The sequence below is a fragment of the Apostichopus japonicus genome, chromosome 16, assembly GCF_037975245.1.
Source record: "Apostichopus japonicus isolate 1M-3 chromosome 16, ASM3797524v1, whole genome shotgun sequence".
Lineage (NCBI taxonomy): Eukaryota > Metazoa > Echinodermata > Holothuroidea > Aspidochirotida > Stichopodidae > Apostichopus > Apostichopus japonicus.
The window spans coordinates 18,393,980-18,413,929 of record NC_092576.1 but is presented as its reverse complement, the minus strand read 5'-3'; the positions used below and the strand labels follow the sequence as shown (position 1 = coordinate 18,413,929).

The window sequence follows — 19,950 nt, the reverse complement described above, 5'->3', positions numbered from 1 at the left end:
AACGTTTTACACTTGAAACCAGTGTATTGTATTTGAAATTCACAAGAGTTCAAATCTATGTACCGAAAGTACAACATTATAGTACAACAGATGTATTAACTTATTGTAAATGTCCCTTGACAGTAGTTTTTTGTTTGTTAAAGCAGCTGCTGGACGAGAGATGTTTTAATTCAAGAAAACGCTTCACACTTGAAACCAGCATATTGTATCTGAAATCCACCACAATTGAAAACTATGTATCGAAAGTAAAACACAAAAATAGTGAATAGATCAGATGTGTTTAAACTGAGTCGTATTTGTTACGACTAAATAAAGAACAAAGAACTACGTTAATAATGAGGAACAATTACTTTAAACCTTTTGTTATCAGGTTTGAAAGATGCTCATTAACCTGTCTGTATTTTGTGGGTGTTTTGTCCCTTCTGCTACTGTTACTTGTCTTTTAGCCTTTGAAGAAAATCCTGCTAGGATCGAAACGTCAGGCCAACTTACTTTTACGCAGGTTTGAAAGATACTAAAAAAAGAAGCAAAGTTTGTAATTGACTGAAAGCCATGTATCATGCTCCTTGGTGTGTGTGTGTGTGTGTGAATTGCTATTTTACAAGTCCATTCAATTTCAACAAGTTTGATTATGGCATCAATGTATTCTCAGTACCCATCCAAGTTGTACGTGTTATCTCCTATACCTTATTATGTTATCATATTATGCAATATGATGATATTTCTAATAATGAAGAGGTTATTTCATTACTGAATTAAGCTGCATGCCAACGATATATCTGGAAACTGAGATACAGATATTCGGTGTTGCCTTGACGACGGTTTGTTGAAAACGACTAGCATTGTCTGAAAGTAACATGCATTTACTTTTACAATGAGGTTCAATTTAAGTGCAAACTAAGTAAACGCCCAACTCATATCACAAAGTTGACAGTTCCCAATCCATCCCCGATACTATACAAACGCTATCAAAACACTTACCAAAAATTAAACATTTGACAATGTGGCTAAAACTCTCATTGCATTAAGAAATGCAAGAGCCTATGGCTTTGTTTCCTCCCGCGTCCTATATATTTCAAGTTAATGGATAGGCTATATGAAGTATTAGGTACACTACACACTACAGTACAGGAGTCTAGCGAGCCTAACTAGCTGTCGGCCTACTGATGAAACTAGAACTGCAGTTTACTCACAAAGACTTCGTTGTGTAGCTCATGTGGAGAGATATTCGAGTTTCTTAACGCTTTATTGGAATTAATCATTCAACGTTTTACTATTAATTGATGAAACATGGATTTAACTGAAGCTGCTACGACAGTTTTATTTATGGAACACGTCATATATTGTCTTATGAGTCACATTAATGCACATTATAGACAGGTGCCGTCTTTTGTATCATGAAAGTATTCTGTTGAATACATCCCCACTCTGTTTGTCATTATTTGATTATGAGGTAATTAGCAATAGCGAAGCTGTCCCTTCTTAACAAACCTAGACGGTGACGATGTTCATTGAATGATCTAGGTTGTCACTTATATTGTTCAGCTGAGTTTGTCAATTTCGGGCCCTTCAAGATAGAACTGATATGTAATGATAAAGAGATACTCTCATTTGTTTTTTTCAGTAACAAGGTCTCATTATCTCATATATACTCAGCTATACATTGACTGCGATTTCACCATCTACTTCCTTGTTTGACAGATAGGGGCTATCCATGATAAAAACTATATTAATATATAGAAAATGAAAGAGAAACCCTCTGTTAGAACAATCGGTGAAGCCTAATCAACAAGTGTTCGGAGTAAAGTATTCGTGAGCGTAAAATGGTTACAATGTATCAATACGTACTTCCTTGTGCATTACCGCTGTACTGTTATGGATACTGTGAATCCGTCAGTTTAGCATACATATTCATGATAATACTCGCCATTAACATAAATCACATTTAGAGACAGTCAAGAGAAGATTCAGGAAAAATTGGCTTTTAATTCATCATTTCAGATTCGTCAGAATTCGCAATTATAATAATTAAAATAATTAATAAAGATTCTATCCTATGGCCATACATAGTCATATAAGCTCTACTTAAACTGAGATATTCTATCAAGTATGTTTGTTGCAAGCACAAGCATGACCATATGTAACATTTCTCGACATTAATCAGGTTTGATACTATTGAAGTAAGAACCGCAAAAATACCGTTACAAGACACTCTTTGTCGGCTGTCATTTTTTTAAGTTTACTAACTCCCCTCAAAGCGAAGAAAGTAGATATCAGCAAATGTCTTCATCCAAATAAATAACAAAAATAAAGTGTATTATGATTAACTCAATATCATTTAGATAGTGTTATTCGATACCCCAGTGTATTATGATATATACCTTTTTTTCTTAAAATTTGGAAAATATTAAAATTAAGCATAAGGGTTATTTACGTTACGCCATTTATATATATATTTCAAATATATCTATGCCAAAAAATGTGATAACCATATCTTTCTTGACTGACACAACATTTTAAGAATGTGTTTAAAAACTTGACTCTGGGACAAATGTCTAGAGTCTTTTATTCCATTCTTCAAACGTTATATGACAGTGTCACTAGAGTTTGAAATGTTAAGTTGTAAGTAATTCTTTAAACAATTGATAATGTTGCGATACATCATCAGGTGTAAAACATACAATTCAACGCAACATTGACGAAATATTTGTAATTTCCGTCAAGGCTGAAATTTGAAGGAACCATTAAGACTAATATTTGCATCATAAACTTAAGATACAGATCCATATTTTGCACACAATAACTTTGCCGAAAACTAGTATGGCTTTGAGTTATTTTGAGTACTAGTTCATATTTTCATCTGTATAACACATCTTTTCTAGCATGATTCCGTGTAGTCATTTTCTTCGGCACATCCGTCCAGGGGAAAGTATTTTGGTTCATTGCTCATTTCTTCTCCCTTTAACGGACAAATAACCTGACGTAACATACACAAAAATAATAAAAAAGTAAGGTTAAATTATAGTATGCCCTAACATATATAGCACATTCAATTTGCCAAGAGTTTTCAAAAGTTGGAAGGGTTTGACCTTCTATTTTTTCCTTAAGAAATTAAGCAGTGTTTAAGAAGGATATTCTATATATTTCTATTACGACCATACAGCCGATACTCATAGCTGGTACAGCAACCACTGTTCATGTCCCACAACCGTTTAACAGTAATTTCTACTTTGTGTTTGTAACCCGGTAGCATGTGCTACAGGTGGCACTGTAACAACTACAAAGCTGGTAGCTTGTTCCCATGTAAGACAAAACACTGCACGACAAGACGAGGAGTCATTAAAGATGAGAATGCCTACGAGATAAAGTAAAGTAGGTAGGGTACCTCTTGACTCCAGTTCACACATGTATTTTAAGTACGACAATTCAGCATGTCGAGAACGAAGGAAGGCCATGTCCGGGTATATCCATAGGCCTACTTATAGCATAGAAGGACTAGATACGACTTGAGTATAGAATCGCGTATTAATGAACTCGAACTAAATGGTTAGTATATCAACTACTGTTCATGTCCCACATCCGTGCGTCAGTACACAAATAATAAATGGTTATGAGTGCAATAGTGCAAATATTTCATGAGTTGAAAGATGGAATGTTCCATTCAACGAGGTGCAGCCGAGTTGAATGGAACAAATTACATCTTTCGACGAAATTTTGGATATAATTGGATGTAAAACGCACTCATGCAACAGATTGTTTTGAACAGACAGATAACCCTGCTCTGTTACCATTGAAAAAGTGCTATCAAAAAAGTATAGCACATGGTTCTATTTCATAGAGTGCAATAGAGCGGATTTTGCATGCAATCGACGAGCGTTTGACTATCAAATGGCCGGAATATAATTAGGTGTTGTATAATAAACACTACTTTGCGTTCATAACACGTGTATCATGTGTTACAGGACATGAACAGAAGTAACTGTACCAGCTATGAGTATCGAGTGAACAGTAGCAGTGAAACGTTTGTTGGAATGAGATTATGAGTTACCATTATTGGACTTCCTGGTAAATCAGTGACATAATAGCTTAATGTTTCTTATGATGTATACACAATTTTATAAAAGCAGAATTTAGAACTATTAGCTCGGTTAGAAACAACTAATATAAAACAAGATCATAACCAAGGATGAATAGTTATATTATTAATTAACTTTAATCTCAATATGGTATCGTTACTGGTTTCATTTATATATTCTTCATACTCTTCCAAAGAACAGTACTCTTCATAATAAGAACAAAACAATTAGAACCGTAACATTTATTTAAAAAAAAAAAATAAAACATGGCAATACCTGACTCAAGGCATTTAGCATGGTCTGAATTTTCTCCTGTAATTGGGAAAACGGCGGCCGGTTTGTAACCACAGTATCCCAGGAAGATAGCATCATGCCATAACTACAAACATAAAAACACAGTAGATAGAACTGTTATAAAGCAACGTAATAATCCAAGTGTTTACCGACAATGTTATATGAGTCGATACATTCCACCGGATGTCTTAATCTTTCGCAGACAGCATCATATGTATCATACTTAAAAAGAAACTTTTAAATACACATTTTCACTTACACTCCTCCTGGGCAATTATTTGGTTGTGGTAGTGTTCTTCCATGCCTTATTTCTTGTTCAAGTTCGTCTGCGTTGAGACCTGCGTATGGAGTACTACCTAATTCAAAGTAAAAGTTTGCAATCAACAGTTTAGATATTTATCGTACTGAAACGTTCCTCTGACTGTCTCTTAAATCGTGCTTAAATGTGACTTTATTCCTGGCAGACATATGCATGCTTGTGATTTATGACTGATTGTCTTTGCTATATGATTGATTTATTGATACTGATTTTAATCTGTTGAGAATATCCATCATTCGTTTCACAAGAACTGTAAGAAATCAAGCTTATCTAGGAATCATAAAACATGTACTCGTAGGATAACAAACATGTGACATACCAAAAGAAAATAATTCCCAAAGAAGGACAGCATAAGACCATACATCAGATTCTCCAGAATACTGCCGCAAAAAGATGGTCTCAGTTGGAAGCCACGCAGTAGGCGGATCCGGCTGAAACAATAAAGATTAATTGTTCATCAAGATATCGGTAAGAAATCTACACAGGGCCACCTACACTGTTACAATTTTTCTAAATTCAGGAAACCTTTGGAAGAATACCACATATTAAGTTTCACTTGAAAAGCATGCGCAACTCACAGTGTGAACATATAGCTGACGAAGATTAATTATTCAGATCAAGTTTGAATACAATTTAAACTACATATTGTCGAACGTGAAGTATCTCTATGCCGTATGACCAAAAGACAGGCTTTTTACATATTATTCAGCACTTCCCAGTAAAAAAAAGGAGTTCCCAACATTTGCAAGTAAAACAAGTGCTAATGTCGTTTTACAAATCTTCTTAAGAAAATTATACTACTTTGTCATATTTGTTTTTAACACTGTGTTCCATTTTTTTTTATTCAATTGATCATTACTGAAATGCACTTGCTTCATATGGTTTAAGCGTGAAGGAACTTTTTAACATATCATATTTCTCATGGTTTGTCTCACCTTGTCAAGGATTGTCCGGAGTCTTTCTCCGGATAAATCGTCTGGCCAGAAGTCATATAACTTACATGTCATCACGTTTGTTAACAGAACCTTCTTTAGACAAAGACCAGGGTGACGATACTGAATGGAGATTAAACTCGGTGAAATAGAATAATGATATAGTATCAATTGTTTATAATAATAAAAATGGAGTCAACAGCAATCGTGACGGATCTGCACGTTTATATGTTCATGATTTTAATATGACAACAACAAGACGTCTAAAAGCTTAACATCTAGCCACATCTAGGTCAATGAAATCATAAATTAAAGGCCAATTGTTGTATATAAATCGACACCAATTGAGAAATTCCCTTAATATATATTTCCTGTAAATGCTATCGAAAACGATAGATCTAAAAACAATCTGAATAAAAAGGTTTCGATGCTTAACACGCACTAGCCAATAATAAGAGTATGAAAAAGTGCGGTTGACAGTCAAAACTGAAAACCGCAGTTTAGATATCATTAAACAAATGATGTTATATTCAATTACTAGTCTCAGGTGACTACTTCCCGTAAGCTCTTAAGATCCGTGATTACGCGTCCGCCAGTTGAGTCAGGGAGCAGAACAAACTCCCTTTACGACTTTATTTATGAGGGCGAGTCTTGTATTATTTTTACTCACATTATTGTAAGCAAGATATGCCATTCCACACGCCACTTCTAAAGCAAACTGTATCAAATGTAAGTTTTTGCCATCCGTTGGTATCGTAGCAGTTGAGGTAGATTGGTTCTCTATATGATCTTTATTGGATTGCTCAAAGTTTCTCAACATAAAATGTCTTAAATTTCCTCCGTCCAAATACTCTTGATAAATGTAGTAAGGAACTAGTTTAAAAAAAAAATGACAGGAAACGTTATTACAAATTATAGATATTCATTTCCACAGACCCATTACCGGAAAAGAACTCCGATGATATTAACTAAAGTAATAAATATTATTTCAGTGGTAAGGATATTCAAGCTTTGTAATATGAAACTAAATATATCAACAAAAGTAGATATACTGTTTGCTTAGCCTCCGAATCAAGTAAACAAAACTGTTTACGGCTGATTTGTACTTAGAAGAATGAAAGGTATACATACTCACAGTCCGAAACTTCAACTGCAATTTGGTCAACAATATTTGGATGACTAACCAATGACTGTCTTTGTTTCGCCAATTGACGAAATATGACAATATCGTTTGTCCTTGCAGCATCTACGTATATAATGAGAAACATGGCAGTGGTAGGCATATTATCTTCGAGTGCACAAAATATGAATCAGTTTCATAGCGTAACTGTAGACACACGTTGGGACAAAATAGTTTTATTTTATATAGTCCAGTCACTCCGTTATAAGCAGCATTGTACTCTGCGTTGGACGCCGCGTTAAGACGCGTTTGGGGTAATGCGTTATTGCGTTATTGCTTTAACAGTTAACGTTCTGGTTAATGCAAAGATAAGGATAAGAGCCGTTTATTGTAAGCAAAATATGTTAGACCATTGCAAAATAAGGATGTTTGAATAATCGGTACCTCATTTTCATTGGCACTTGACTATCTATTGTGTCGACTCTCTTTCGCCAACACCAGCTTTGGTGATTGTCCCACCCGACAAGGAAGTGACGTTACAATATGCTGTCTACTAATTTTGAAGACAACCTCCATCCCCGCAAGAGAAAAAAAAACACAGATACGAGCTTACCTGACACCGTCTTGGCAACAAAGGCCTTCCCTTCTGGCATTCTAATATCTGACGTTGCTAACCAGCACTGGATAAGTCCGTCACCGGGAAACTTGGACAAGAGTGTTACTTCACTCGGGAAGATGCAGAGGGAAAGTCTCTCCGTTTGAGGTGACGCATCTCCAGATACATCTACTGATGGAAAGCGAGATTAAGAGCGTTAGGGAACCAACAAGAAAGACAAAACATTGACAAATATCATCTGAAATGTTTAGATTAACTTACTACGTGGCGGGATGGAAGGTATCTCTTCAACTGATGACTCAGGTCTGATCGGAAAACTACGTAGTTCAGTCTCAATTCTGTAAGGATATAAAAACAATAACTCTAAGCAGTAAGGTTTTGTTGTTGTCGAAGAGTAGCAAACTCATCATACGTTATGTGTCTTTGTCCATCCCAATTCATTACGAGACAGAGTGATGACGGTATTTGATATTAAAGTACTTAAAACATTTCTCTTATTCTGTACTTACATTTCTCTGATTCTGTTGTCTGAACCTAAAAGAGAAGCATCAGAAACAGGAGAATATAACCATTATGATAAGTTAAACAAATACTTTACAGATTTTGTTTGAAGTTGACGAACAGTTATTTAACTTAAATAATAGAGAAATAATAAGAACCAAGCTGGCATTTTTATTTATTTCAAGCAATGATTTTAGTTAGAAACTATTTTGAAATGCTGCAGACAGTGCAAAATTTATCTGTCATTCCTAGTTGTATTTCTATAACACTGCCATTTGTTGTTGCGAAATGACACTTTAACAGCTCAGGTAACTTAATTAACGGCGCATGGACTATGTTGTCTAACACACAGACCGTTAGATCATTTCATGTTCAGATGACAAACAAAACTCAATTCAAACAAATTCGAATGTTCATGTTCATCAAATGACATGTTTACAATGTGCTACATGTTTTTAAGGACGAATATTAATGCAACTCCTTGAAGAAGATGTTGCTGTTAATATCAGATAAAAGAAGATGTTTTTAGTTAAGATATTACAATTCCTTACATAAACATCATATCACAAAATCAACTTTCAAGTTTATAGAGTATAAGTAATGTAATATACCTTTAATTCTAAGACAGATAACAAAACATCCTGTTATTAAAGTTACCACACAAGCTCCAGACACGGCTATGGTGACTATATTATAATGTGTGGGTGTGGGTTTGGATGTGGATGTGGATGTGGATGTGTTATATGTTGTTTTTGATGAAGACTCGTCAGTTGAGATAGATGTGACGTCCGGTGTCGTTAAAACAGTGGACGTTGAACTGGTACTTGGTGTTCCTGTAACGAACAAAATATTCACGACGTATGCAAAAGGGTCACATCCTTATTGATCAACTGCTTTAAAATAATATTTTGGAATCAATTACGACGACAAACGAATAATTCAGTTTGCCAGTTTAACCCAGTAGTTCCTATTTACATTTGCAGATCGAACACATTGGCGCCCAAATAAATGAAAGATTCCATCGTTGATGCCTACTGGCCAGCTTAATTAGTTACTTAATTAACCAAATAATGCATCATAGTCTTTGATTTTAATGTTCATATAATTCACTAAATGAATAAATGTATCCGTTTATATTGGCAATTAAACATCTTTCCTATTAAGTATTAACATTATATGAATGCGACCTAAGAAGTTGAAAACATTCCTCAAGGGAAAGTTACTTTCAAACTGCATTGTAAGTACATGAGAGCAAAGCAGAAAAATGATGTTCTCATACAGGGACTTCCCCTTTTACCAAAAGTAAAGTATTAATGGCTCAATAATAAATCTTTAATATCAATTTTCTTATTACGCATACCTATACGTGTTTCGGGATAAAGGATCATGAATGAAGTCTATTTAGTCATTTGGTACAAAGTTGATCATAATTATCAATAGATTGCTAGTTAGATATAATTTGCTTACCTATATAATCTCTAGGTAAGTTTCAAGCTCAAAAGCGAGCTTCAGAGATAAAGTACTCCGGTATCGTTCTCTAAAATACTTTTGAGTTCATGTGCAGACAGTTGTAATGATTAAGATATATTAAATTGTCAACTTATTAACATAGACGGTTATTGTAAAATCAATTTCCCTCTTCAAATAAAGTCGACTGTCGATTCGACATTTACAGACACAAGCGTCACACATGCGAGAAATAAAGTAGTTAATACATACTTGTTTTTGGGTAACACGACCAAATCCAGTGTGTCGGAATATGAACGAAAGTGTTTACAGGAAACGAACACAATGAATAGTTGATTGAGCTTTCATTTGTTGTGTTGTCTCCATGCATCAGAAGGGAGTGATTTTGGACAACAAAAATGGCAAATTAGTTACTAAAAGTCCAAGCTTATATATATACTACCAGTATTAAGGCTGCGTTACACTATGACACAGAAGATATCCTAAACCATGCAATGTTTTATCGGAATAACAGAAGCTATATTCAATAACTATAAGTGTGTCTGGACTTGACCTAAACCATCATTAATACTAAGCAAACAATAACAAACAGAAAAAAAAACGATACTTAAACGTTTATTACACAATTTATCAATAAACTTTGAAACTTTGTAAGTTACTATTTGCCTTTATTTGCAGTAATCCGTCTTAGCGAAAAGATATACATTTTCGTTAAGATTAAAGTTATATAGAATAAATATGTTAACTATCTACATCGATATTATGTATTTAATATCAGATAATACTAGTTCTTCGAAATATATGTGACATGTACATTTTCATTGAATTACGCTTGATTAATTTGCATGAATTTGAAACCTAGTCTCAAAAGTAATTACACATACATTAACGAATGTGACCAACCTGTTATACAGATGCTTTGGTTTCCCCTTGGTGTACCATTTCGAATACACTCATACCAACCAATGTGATCCCAAGAAAAACTCGAGATGAGAAGAGTATAATTCTCGTTAACAGAAACATTGCTGATAACGGCACTGAGTAGGTTTCCATTGGCAAATAAATTTGTACCATTAAACCTCCAATAGTCACGCGTTGACTTTTCTCCTTGACAGTTTATTTTGATAGCATGATTAAGAACAACATACTTGGAACATCCACTGCTAGAATGCACTGTTGGTACTGATGTTAAAAGAAAGCTGCTGCACCATACGAGAAAGAGTGTCCAGCATTGAAACATCCTGGAGTATGTTGTTGGAGTTAAATCACCTGAAGTCACGCACATGACTCACATTCTTTGTAAATTAGTCATAAGATGCATCTCTTCTTTAACTTCGTAACTATTGGTAGCAATTTAATAGGTGCGAATTGATAGAATGAAATGATAGCTAAATCCCACAGAACATCATCGTTGAACAGTGCATTACATTCAGTTTGTTACACTATGTCGCCGTACCTCATAGTGAACTAGCAAATTGAATATCTGGTTTCCTGAATTTGCAGATTAAGTTACATTAGCGCCCTCTGTTTGTCTCCCTACGCTATTGGAAATGATTTTGTCTTCGGCGTTTAACAATGAGGCGATCAATTGAATTTAATAACTTACATGAAAAATGTGAATTTTGAAGCTGAATAAGAGATCTCGGCCCTACTTAAAAGATTACTGAATAAGCGGAGGTGAACTTAATGATATCCACGTGTGGTAGTTGTCGAGCAGAGGCAAACATTTTAAGTTATGAAACGACCATTTGGCAAACTTAAAATGTCTCACTGTACATTGAAAATAACTCCATATAAGGTTGTTCATTTAGCGCTTCAGCACTAGAGTGAGATAATTCTTTCTTTTTATTCCATTTCCATTGTTAATCATTTTGCTTAATTGAAAACGTATTCTTAAATTGGGTTTTGACTGCAAGTAAAGAAACCAAAACCTGTAGTGTATAACTTTTGACCCCCAAGCCCTGGATTAGTACTCAGACCCAAGATCCATATGTAACACACCGTTTTGTATACACTAACAGTTACGATGGACACTCTCGACTATACACTGTCTAAACGTATCACAGAATAACACTTGCAATGTTTATCAAAAAATCTTTATAGTGTTATGTAGCGCAATGACAGTATCAACATGATAACAAATGTTTTCGTGAGTATGGGTTTCGCCGGAAATTTTAATTAACCTGCTACCTCGACTGACATTGTTTTCTTGATACCAATCTACATTGTTATTTGGACTGGTTGGTACAAGTCATTCGTATTTATGATACAATGCTCGAGTATTGTGAAACTAAACGTGGTCATTGCTCTAATCGTTGATTTCAATATAACCCTTTGATCTAGAAAACAAGCCTGGAATGTTTTCAAGTGTTTACTTTTACTCACCGAGAAATGAGCTCAAGTATATTTAGGGAATATTAAAGACCCTGGGAAAACTGGGATACAGAATAGTATGTCGCTATTTACATCCTTAAGGCAAAATGGAGAGAGGAAACGGTTTCATGGATCGGTGATATATTATTACAGCACTGGAATCTTTATATCCTAGATCCTATCTAAAGATCCTAGTAATACAGTTTATCTTAGTATGCTATTAGTGCTATGCAGTGGAATCATATAGGTATCAAGTGTATAGTACTCACAAATTATAGCATATATATTTTATTATCAACTGACAAAGTATACAGCCTCTGTGTAAATATCAAAGGTTATACGAACGCCTAAGTGCGTGAACAGTTAAATCTATAAAACGTAAATACTGAGGGATGTTGCACTTTGCCCCCCTTATTAACAATGATTTATTTATCGCGTTATTTCGTATGCTGTACCAGTTAGCAGCTACCTGCTTAAAACATACAAATATGTAACACAAGACATCGGCTGAGCTAACAAAATGGAGGACATTTACTAACGGAAACCTGAATAATATACAAATTGTTAATAACGCTGGACAGTTTTACCGAAACGTTACTGAACGGTAGATTAACTTTATGATCAGTCCGTATTTTGTATACATCATATATTTGTTTGTAAACATTAATCGGATAAATATGATATCTATGAAAATTCTGACATTGAATATTGTGTACAGTTGTACATTTGAGCTGTCAACGATGATCAATAACCAATTGAAGACGTTTGTATGATTTGTTAAGCTGTGTTGCTATTTTTCAGGAGTTTCTTCAGTTAATATTCTCATAGATACTTAAAATTAGGCCCTTTTCATTATTTTCCTCATCTAATTTCCTTGTGTTTGTTTTTCAGAAGTAATTTTACATGGTTCAATTGTATCACTGATTTGGGAATAGAAGCTGTGATCATGTTGACATTTAAATGCATTCTGATGATGGCCACTGTGCTATGCTGCTGTTGCATCAGGCAAGGTACGTGCGAACAACATCTGAAATATTCTCTACATGACAATGCTACATAGATGCTATTGAGTATACCCTATATACTAAATTGATTTCCAATTCATGAACAACCATATAATGACAACTGTTCATATGAGTAAAACTCGGGCGTTAAGTCTAACGAGAGTAGAGGCGTCGTACGTTATGATATTGTTAAATTGATATTGATATATGTTTAAATTTACTTCAATGGATATACAAATGGACGAGATGCAATGATAGGTAACGGAAATGATCGATGGTAGCGTGATTTTTCCCGACGTCACTGAAATGTTTCTATAGCTTTCGGCGAGATCGTCATGGAAGATCCCATGGAAGATCGTTTGCCTAAACGTGAGCGGCCCACTGAAGTAGATAATAGCTAAGTTTTGTGGTAAATGCTTCTTCCATTTCCCCTCTATTTTCTCTTTTTCTAACGTTCAACATATCCATGCAAAACAGCACAAACAAGAGCATGTGCTACTCCACAGTATGCTAGAATTGGTCAAGCAGGAGTCATCCAGTGCAGTTTCAGCACCGAGCTGTACGCCATTTATTGGTACAGCACACTAGATTCTTCAACCACACCTCCTATTGTACATCGTGTAAATTCAACGACGCCGATCGAAGCATCGGACAATAATGGATTTGGTCTCTCAAGAAATGGTTCCCTTGTAATATCAAAAGTGACAATGAGCCACGATAAAGACTTACGAGTACTGTATTCTGCAGAGAAACTGGGGGGTTCCTTCACAGAAGACATCGATTTAATAGTAACTGGTAAGTAACGGCCTATATGAGTGCGCAACATGTGAACGGTACACCTCTGAACTTAAGCATTGTATGGAGCCCGGAGGGGAAACTCAAAGTTTTGACTTTTTATGTTAAAATGTTGACTATTTATCACGACACCAACAGTCAAATATTAAATGGCTTCCTATTTCAATTGTATTTCTTTCCTTTGTCCCTAGTTAGCCAACGTAGGAAGCTGACATAACTGATATAACCCTCTACACAAACTGGCTGATGACCAGTATATTATTGAACCAAAAATAGAGTTGACTTTTGAACCCGAATAAAATAAAGTTGGTATTACATGGGGAAGCAGAGAAGAACAGTGTATTACATGGTACCCTGTACCCCATCCCCACCCCTCCCACAGAGACACATAACTTTAAATTAGTTCTTCTTCCTCTTCGACCAAATAAAGATTGAACTTCTTTCACAGTGTTGTTAAATTCACACAGTGATCTTAACAATGTGATTTCTGCCGCCTTACAATTATCCCGTATCAAAAATTACCCTCTTTTCAGCAGTTCTGTTCATTTTTGGACCGCCCCTTTTACGAGTTTGCATCGGTTGTAGATGTGTTATTATAACTATTGTAGTGGCTCATTTTTATCTTACATTCTGTTTAAGTACCCCACTATGCATATCATACATCAGTGAATATTCCATCCGATTTTGAATGTGTGATAACATTTTGACAGTTACTCAGTGGAGGAATTCCAATTATTCATTTATGATCGTAAATTATACCCTTGTGGCACGAAAGCCATACACCATCTTACTTGAATTGTTCATGCATCAACATCATTCCATTCTCTTTTGATGATTGCAGTGCCACCACCGATCGGGTATCCTCTCATCGACAAATGTAACGGGAAGAGAATTTGCTTTACGCAAATATCCAGCGATGATTCTCTTTCGTGTTCTGTCAATGGAAGCAAACCAGCGGTCAGTTTAATCTGGTCCAAAGGTAACACCGACCTACAATCTGAAAATGACATTTTCGAAACATCTCCCTTGTACACATCGCATGTTCAGGTGAATAATATCCCGTTTGAGGGTAATCTGTTACAACTTTTGTCGTGTAAGGCGAATGATACTCTTTCTCTCCTTGCTAAAAGAGAATCTTTCTTATTAGTGGAAGATATTAATGGCAGTATTTCTCCAGACAACATCATCAAAAAGAACGTGGAGGTTGGCTCCCATGTAGAGCTGCTATGTCCCAATGGCAGGAGCGCGGAATCTTTGATTTGGAAGGCAGCGACTTTGGAAGGAAACTCAACTATGATAGCAAAAGTTATCGACACGTACTTCATTATAGACGAGTCTGTCAACAGAAAAGAAGACTCATTAGTGATTCCTGTAGCCTTAGTCACACACACTGGACTATACATGTGCGTGTACAATGACGGGATGCACGAGGAGATGCTTTCATATCAATTATATGTGTTTGGTAAGTGGAAAACGAATTCAAACTTTTTTGCTATCATCAACAACAGTAGCTTACGGAAATCATCTTGTCCGTATTCGTTATACTTCACACCAGAGGACTTTTATTCTGGCTCGAAAATTTAGTCACTTATAAATCTATACAAGATTAAGTATATCTTTCTTGAAAACACCTAAAAGCTTGGAAGCTATAGAGGCTTGCAATGCATACCTGTCACAGGCAAGCAATTTTTAATTAAGATAAGTGTCCTTAGGAACTGAAGTGTAGTAGTTACTGACTCCACCCCCCCTCCAACACCACAGTTACCGTTTATATACCTTTACCTCCGTAGATATAGATTTATATTCGACCATTATTCTTTCTACCTAAAATAGTGAAACCAGCAAATCCTTACCCACTGATTGCCAACTGCATCGATGATGAAGTTTGTCGTGCTACCTTGGATGAAGACTTGAAGTTGAGTTGCTCTGTGACTAGAACCAGACCAGCGGTAGACTTACGCTGGGTACATCGAGAAGGCACAACAGAACAAGCCCTTCAGTCGACAAAATACAATTTTCTGAATCAATTCTACTACACATCTTTTGCCAATACGACGGTATCGTCCACTAACAAGTATGCAATGATACTCGCGTGTGTTCCCGACAATGATGAAAACCTAATGGTACCGGACGAGGCTTTCATACTAGTAGAAAATAGCAGATACGAGGCATTAAATCACACGAAGGCAAATGTTAAGTGGGTTCAAATTCACACGGAACTTCAACTTGATTGTGGGAAAATCGAAGGAGATTATCTGATCTGGAAAAGAAAGACAAGTGCTACGAAAACATATGAGTCTCTCTTGTACAGGTTACATGAGAACGAAGACATCACTAATACTCGATTTGAGATACGTGAAGAAACCAGCTTGGTTCTGCCTCGTGTTACTGTTGATGATGAAGGGACGTATTTGTGCGTATCAGGCGATGGAGCCAAAGAAATCATAAATTTATACAACGTACAAGTTTACGGTAAGTTGTTTTTCTCAGACTTTGCTACATGATTTACGAGTATAGGGGCCCACCAGTTCCTCGTAGAATCCATTTAGTACTCTAGTGAACAGGATTTGGTCAAAATATTGTAAAATATAAAAAGAGCTGTACAAATATACAAAGCATCGATTTCTACGTTGGTTGATATCTTCATTTACTTTCAAGCTAGTCCACTACCATACACCAAAATGTATAATTTAATTCCGAGATAGGGGAGAACCCCTAACGTTTATTACTAGCTATGCCGTTAGTTGACATGTTATGATTGGCACGGATGACCGTTAGTTCCCCGTTGCTTACAACAGGGACATTTTCTACACCCCCCTCCAAGTTTTTGTTTATATATGTTTGTTTGCTGCAGTGATAATAGCTTTCGTCTTGGAGAATCGGCCGTTGCCATATAGCTCGGCTGGAACCACACAATATGATTACAGAATACTATACGACAGAAGTCAGTGGCATAAGAAAATACCATGAACGGGATGCTAGGGTGGGTGGGGGGTTAGGCAGAAGGCACATACTCTTGTGACACTCTCATAGAATAATTTGTTAAAGTTTTTATAATTTAGGTTGGTCGTTTGGTATTTATTTTAGAAGAAGGTATGCTTTTGGAGGAAAACAAGAATGAACTTTCAGTTCATATTAATCATCGTGAGAGGATCAAACTTGAAAACCATTTTTGAGTGCGTAGCCAATCTGTGATGTTTATCGGAAAGCATGAGCTGCAGGGTAACGTACTGTTGTCATGTTCTCTCAACAGTTAATCCTACTCCAGAATATCTCGTCGTAGATGGTTGCGAAAATCAGCAGTACTGTGTACTAAGGAAGGATTCAACAGGAAATTTAACATGTTCAGTCCATGGTATTAGACCAGACGTAAACTTGGAATGGAAAACAGTTCATGAAACATCTGAGAGCAAAATAACATTTTACGATCGGGAAGTAACAAGGCACCAAAACGGGGCTACGTTTAAGGTGGTCCTCAAATCGAAATTTCGTCTTAAATTGGAAAATGTGGATCGAGTATCAATTGAATGCAGAACAGCGCCCCCGCTAAAGTATGACTTCTCCTTGCAGACAACACTGGATCTACTATTCAACGACCTTACATCAAGTAAGTTAAGCTATCCATGTACGGATCGACAAACGATTTATTGTTTGGGATACCGTGTACGTTAAAATACCGAAGTACATGCGTGGGAATCCCTGCCATTTCATACAATTAGGAAATGAGGTTCACTGATACTTTGCTGCAGTTTGATAATGGTTTCGTTTAAGTTGCGCACAACTGTACAAAAATGTCAGACACATGTTTCTGGCTACACTATAAGTATGTTTGATGTAGATTTATTTAGTTTTAAGTTTTTAAATTTCGGTGAAGTTGTGGTCTGACAAACAACGCTGAACTGAATTTGAAGATCTCAGTAAACGTAATATTGCAATGTAAGCCGTCTTAGATCTCCTTTCATAAACCTGCATAACAAATTGGCTTGGAATAGACAAAACGTTTATTTGGATAGTCTATTTATCCTATAGTCCTACGTACTATAAACTTGCTACACAAATGTGCGTCCGCGTGGAGGAGGTGTACAAGTAAAAATGATGAAAAAAGTACTATTATTAGCAAGGCTTACAAATAAATTCCGGAATTTAACTTCCTCTCCCTGACTTGTATTGCTCAAAGCTATTGATGAAAGAACAAGAAGTCCCATAAACGTTGGGTAAAAGAAGAGTTATTCATCTTTTTGACAAATTTGCTAGAACTATCTCAAAATGCAGCAGCTTTTGTGGCTTCGCTGCAACCCTGTAGTTTTTTCCACAGGTGTAAACAAAAACACAAATATACATATACAGCTGTAGTTATAAAGCAAGTCACATATATCTTAAAACATTACTCGACCAGTCACTGCAAATGAAAATTTAGTACGTCACTATAATTAAATGAAAATTATTGAATCGCGCTGCATAATGTTTACATGTTTGAATACACCATATGCTTGTTTTCACATTAACATGATTTTTATCTTTTCTGCCACTCAAAGGTACAGGTGGATTTCCGACGACTTTGAAGATCATACTTGCTATAATCGTAGTGGTAATAGTAGTTGCTTCTGCGGCCGTTATTTTTTTGTGCTTGAAAAGTAAGCAATGCATTAGTAATTCTGTTTGATAAAAAATCGACCATTCCGTTGAAGAATTATTTTTATGGTTCGAAATATTTATGAACCTTTATCTCAGTTAATGCTAAGGATACCATACTTTAGTTAGTGGATATCGTTATTGCGTTCTGTTTTACGCTTAGGCTCCCTCCTATAGCCAGTATGTTCTTGATTGAGTAAAGGAATCATAGAAATATGTTGCATGACCATCGACGTACACATTCAAACATACACACCTTATTTTTAACTTGCTAAGACGCAGTGAGAATAAAAAAAAACCTAATTCTATTATCAGTTGAAGTGTTACCTTCATGCAGTTGAATTTGTCAGGAATGTCTAAAACTAGCGACATAACAAAAATTTCGATTTTGCTTTATTATCACCTGGTTACACCTAATGCAGTAATGCTCCGATCTTGTAATGGCTTGTTGGTAGATATATACGAGTTTTGAAGGCAATTTAAATACAAGTTGAATAATCAATACAAAATTTATATATTATATCATCTGATTACGCGTGTTTTACAAAATGTAAATAACACCAGTTTTAACATCTATAAAACTGCAACCACCAACATATTCTAAAATGACTTCAGCAAACGGTCGGCATTGGTTTAAATGAACTTACTAATCTTCTCGAAATACAACGCTAAATTGAATAAAGAATTGTGTAAAAGTAAGTATGACGTTTCGATCCTAGCAGAAACTTCTTCAGAGGCTGAATGACATGATTATGTTGGTTTAAATCAGTGATAACGTGTCACTTGGTTAATTGTACAATGGCTGTTTATTTAGAATATATAGCACATAAAATACATATATATACTCCACATGCAAATAATTAAGAGTCGTTTTCAAATTAATTACAAATTTCATTTTGTTTCTAATTATTGAGTTTGCTGACAGTTTTCCTACTTATTCTATTAGAACGACTGAAGCTCTGTCAGTCGCATGAAAACGAAAGAGATATAACATTTGAGCTCAAAGATGAAGAACAACCATTGGTAAGATTTATTTACATTTGTAAAATGTAATTTTGACACACATTCTGTAGCTTTTCCACATGTTAGTGTAATTAAACGTTTACTGATAACGTATTATTTATCATATCAAATTAAAATGTTGTGTTTACATCGGGAATATTGTTTGTGGAACATTATAAAGTAGACCATGAATAAAGGAGTCCTTGTATTATAATGAAGTTAAAGATTAACGGTGTAACTTTCTCACCTTACTATTAAATTTAACAACATGATATGTACCATGTAATTAAACCACAAACAACAATTCAATGTAACTTAAAACATTATCATATTAAAAATCAGAATAATTGGAAATTTCTAAGATCGAATTCCTTCTAAAGTACTAGGCAAACTTTATCATATGAGTCCTCTAACATAGAAAGCATATATGTGTCTGACAAAATATAACTAACCGACTTTCAATGTGCCATGGTAACCGGCTTTCATTAATTTCCACGAAATAATTGTTATTTATTTTATTTATCGACAGAACCACCAAACGTCATTTGATTCACCAGATTCTCCAGATTGTGCTTCCAATACATGCAAGTATTTAATACCAGTAATGCGCCTAGTGTAAATGTGCCTTTATGTTTGAGACTGTTTTGGTAAATTAGTTGCCCTGAAATTAACTCGGTCTCTTATATATTGGTTCCATAATAATCGTTTCCAAAAGCATGGAATCGAAAAGCTATACCAAAGAGTTAATGGGAGTAGCGGTTCAAGTGACTGTTTTGATAACAGTTGCTTCAGGCAGTGTTGGTTTAATTTCCATTCGAA

General features: G+C 35.4%; 2 protein-coding genes across 6 annotated transcripts in view; one reads left to right on the top strand and one right to left on the bottom strand.

Moving 5' to 3' along the window:
* Positions 1–140: 140 nt before the first annotated feature.
* LOC139982713 (uncharacterized) lies at positions 141–10,858 on the bottom strand. 3 transcript variants are annotated; one of them, XM_071995781.1, is made up of 12 exons: positions 10,229–10,851; positions 8,470–8,691; positions 7,867–7,891; positions 7,619–7,695; positions 7,355–7,525; positions 6,757–6,867; positions 6,292–6,494; positions 5,625–5,744; positions 5,009–5,120; positions 4,630–4,726; positions 4,353–4,455; positions 141–2,977 (listed from the first exon to the last, which is right to left on the bottom strand). In XM_071995781.1, exons 1-12 carry the CDS (start codon positions 10,608–10,610, stop codon positions 2,879–2,881), a joined length of 1,722 nt encoding a protein of 573 aa, XP_071851882.1. In that variant the 5' UTR covers positions 10,611–10,851; the 3' UTR covers positions 141–2,878. The 3 variants fall into 3 exon arrangements, with proteins under 3 accessions (XP_071851882.1, XP_071851881.1, XP_071851883.1); XM_071995780.1 differs by having other exon boundaries at positions 7,355–7,528; positions 10,229–10,847; XM_071995782.1 differs by lacking the exon at positions 141–2,977 and having other exon boundaries at positions 4,630–4,722; positions 7,355–7,528; positions 10,229–10,858.
* A 1,295-nt stretch (positions 10,859–12,153) lies between these two features.
* LOC139982710 (uncharacterized) overlaps positions 12,154–19,950 on the top strand; it is a 239,831-nt gene continuing 232,034 nt past the window's right edge. For all 3 annotated transcript variants that reach the window (XR_011798299.1, XM_071995776.1, XM_071995777.1), the window contains exons 1-9: positions 12,154–12,302; positions 12,590–12,708; positions 13,180–13,497; positions 14,339–14,959; positions 15,331–15,969; positions 16,751–17,104; positions 18,033–18,131; positions 19,076–19,152; positions 19,661–19,715. Coding sequence is in view for 2 of the 3 variants with exons in the window: in XM_071995776.1 (XP_071851877.1) it covers positions 12,645–12,708; positions 13,180–13,497; positions 14,339–14,959; positions 15,331–15,969; positions 16,751–17,104; positions 18,033–18,131; positions 19,076–19,152; positions 19,661–19,715 (2,227 nt within the window). In the remaining variant the exon portion in view is untranslated. The remainder of the gene's footprint in view (positions 12,303–12,589; positions 12,709–13,179; positions 13,498–14,338; positions 14,960–15,330; positions 15,970–16,750; positions 17,105–18,032; positions 18,132–19,075; positions 19,153–19,660; positions 19,716–19,950) is intronic.

Excerpts from the sequence above, each read along its gene's own strand:
- LOC139982713 (XM_071995780.1), bottom strand. The coding sequence starts at position 10,610 with ATGTGCGTGACTTCAGGTGATTTAACTCCAACAACATACTCCAGGATG. Across the intron at positions 8,692-10,228 it reads CCAAAGCATCTGTATAACAG|GAACACCAAGTACCAGTTCA; the intron begins GTTGGTCACATT and ends TGTTCGTTACAG. Across the intron at positions 7,696-7,866 it reads GACAACAGAATCAGAGAAAT|AATTGAGACTGAACTACGTA; the intron begins GTAAGTACAGAA and ends ATATCCTTACAG.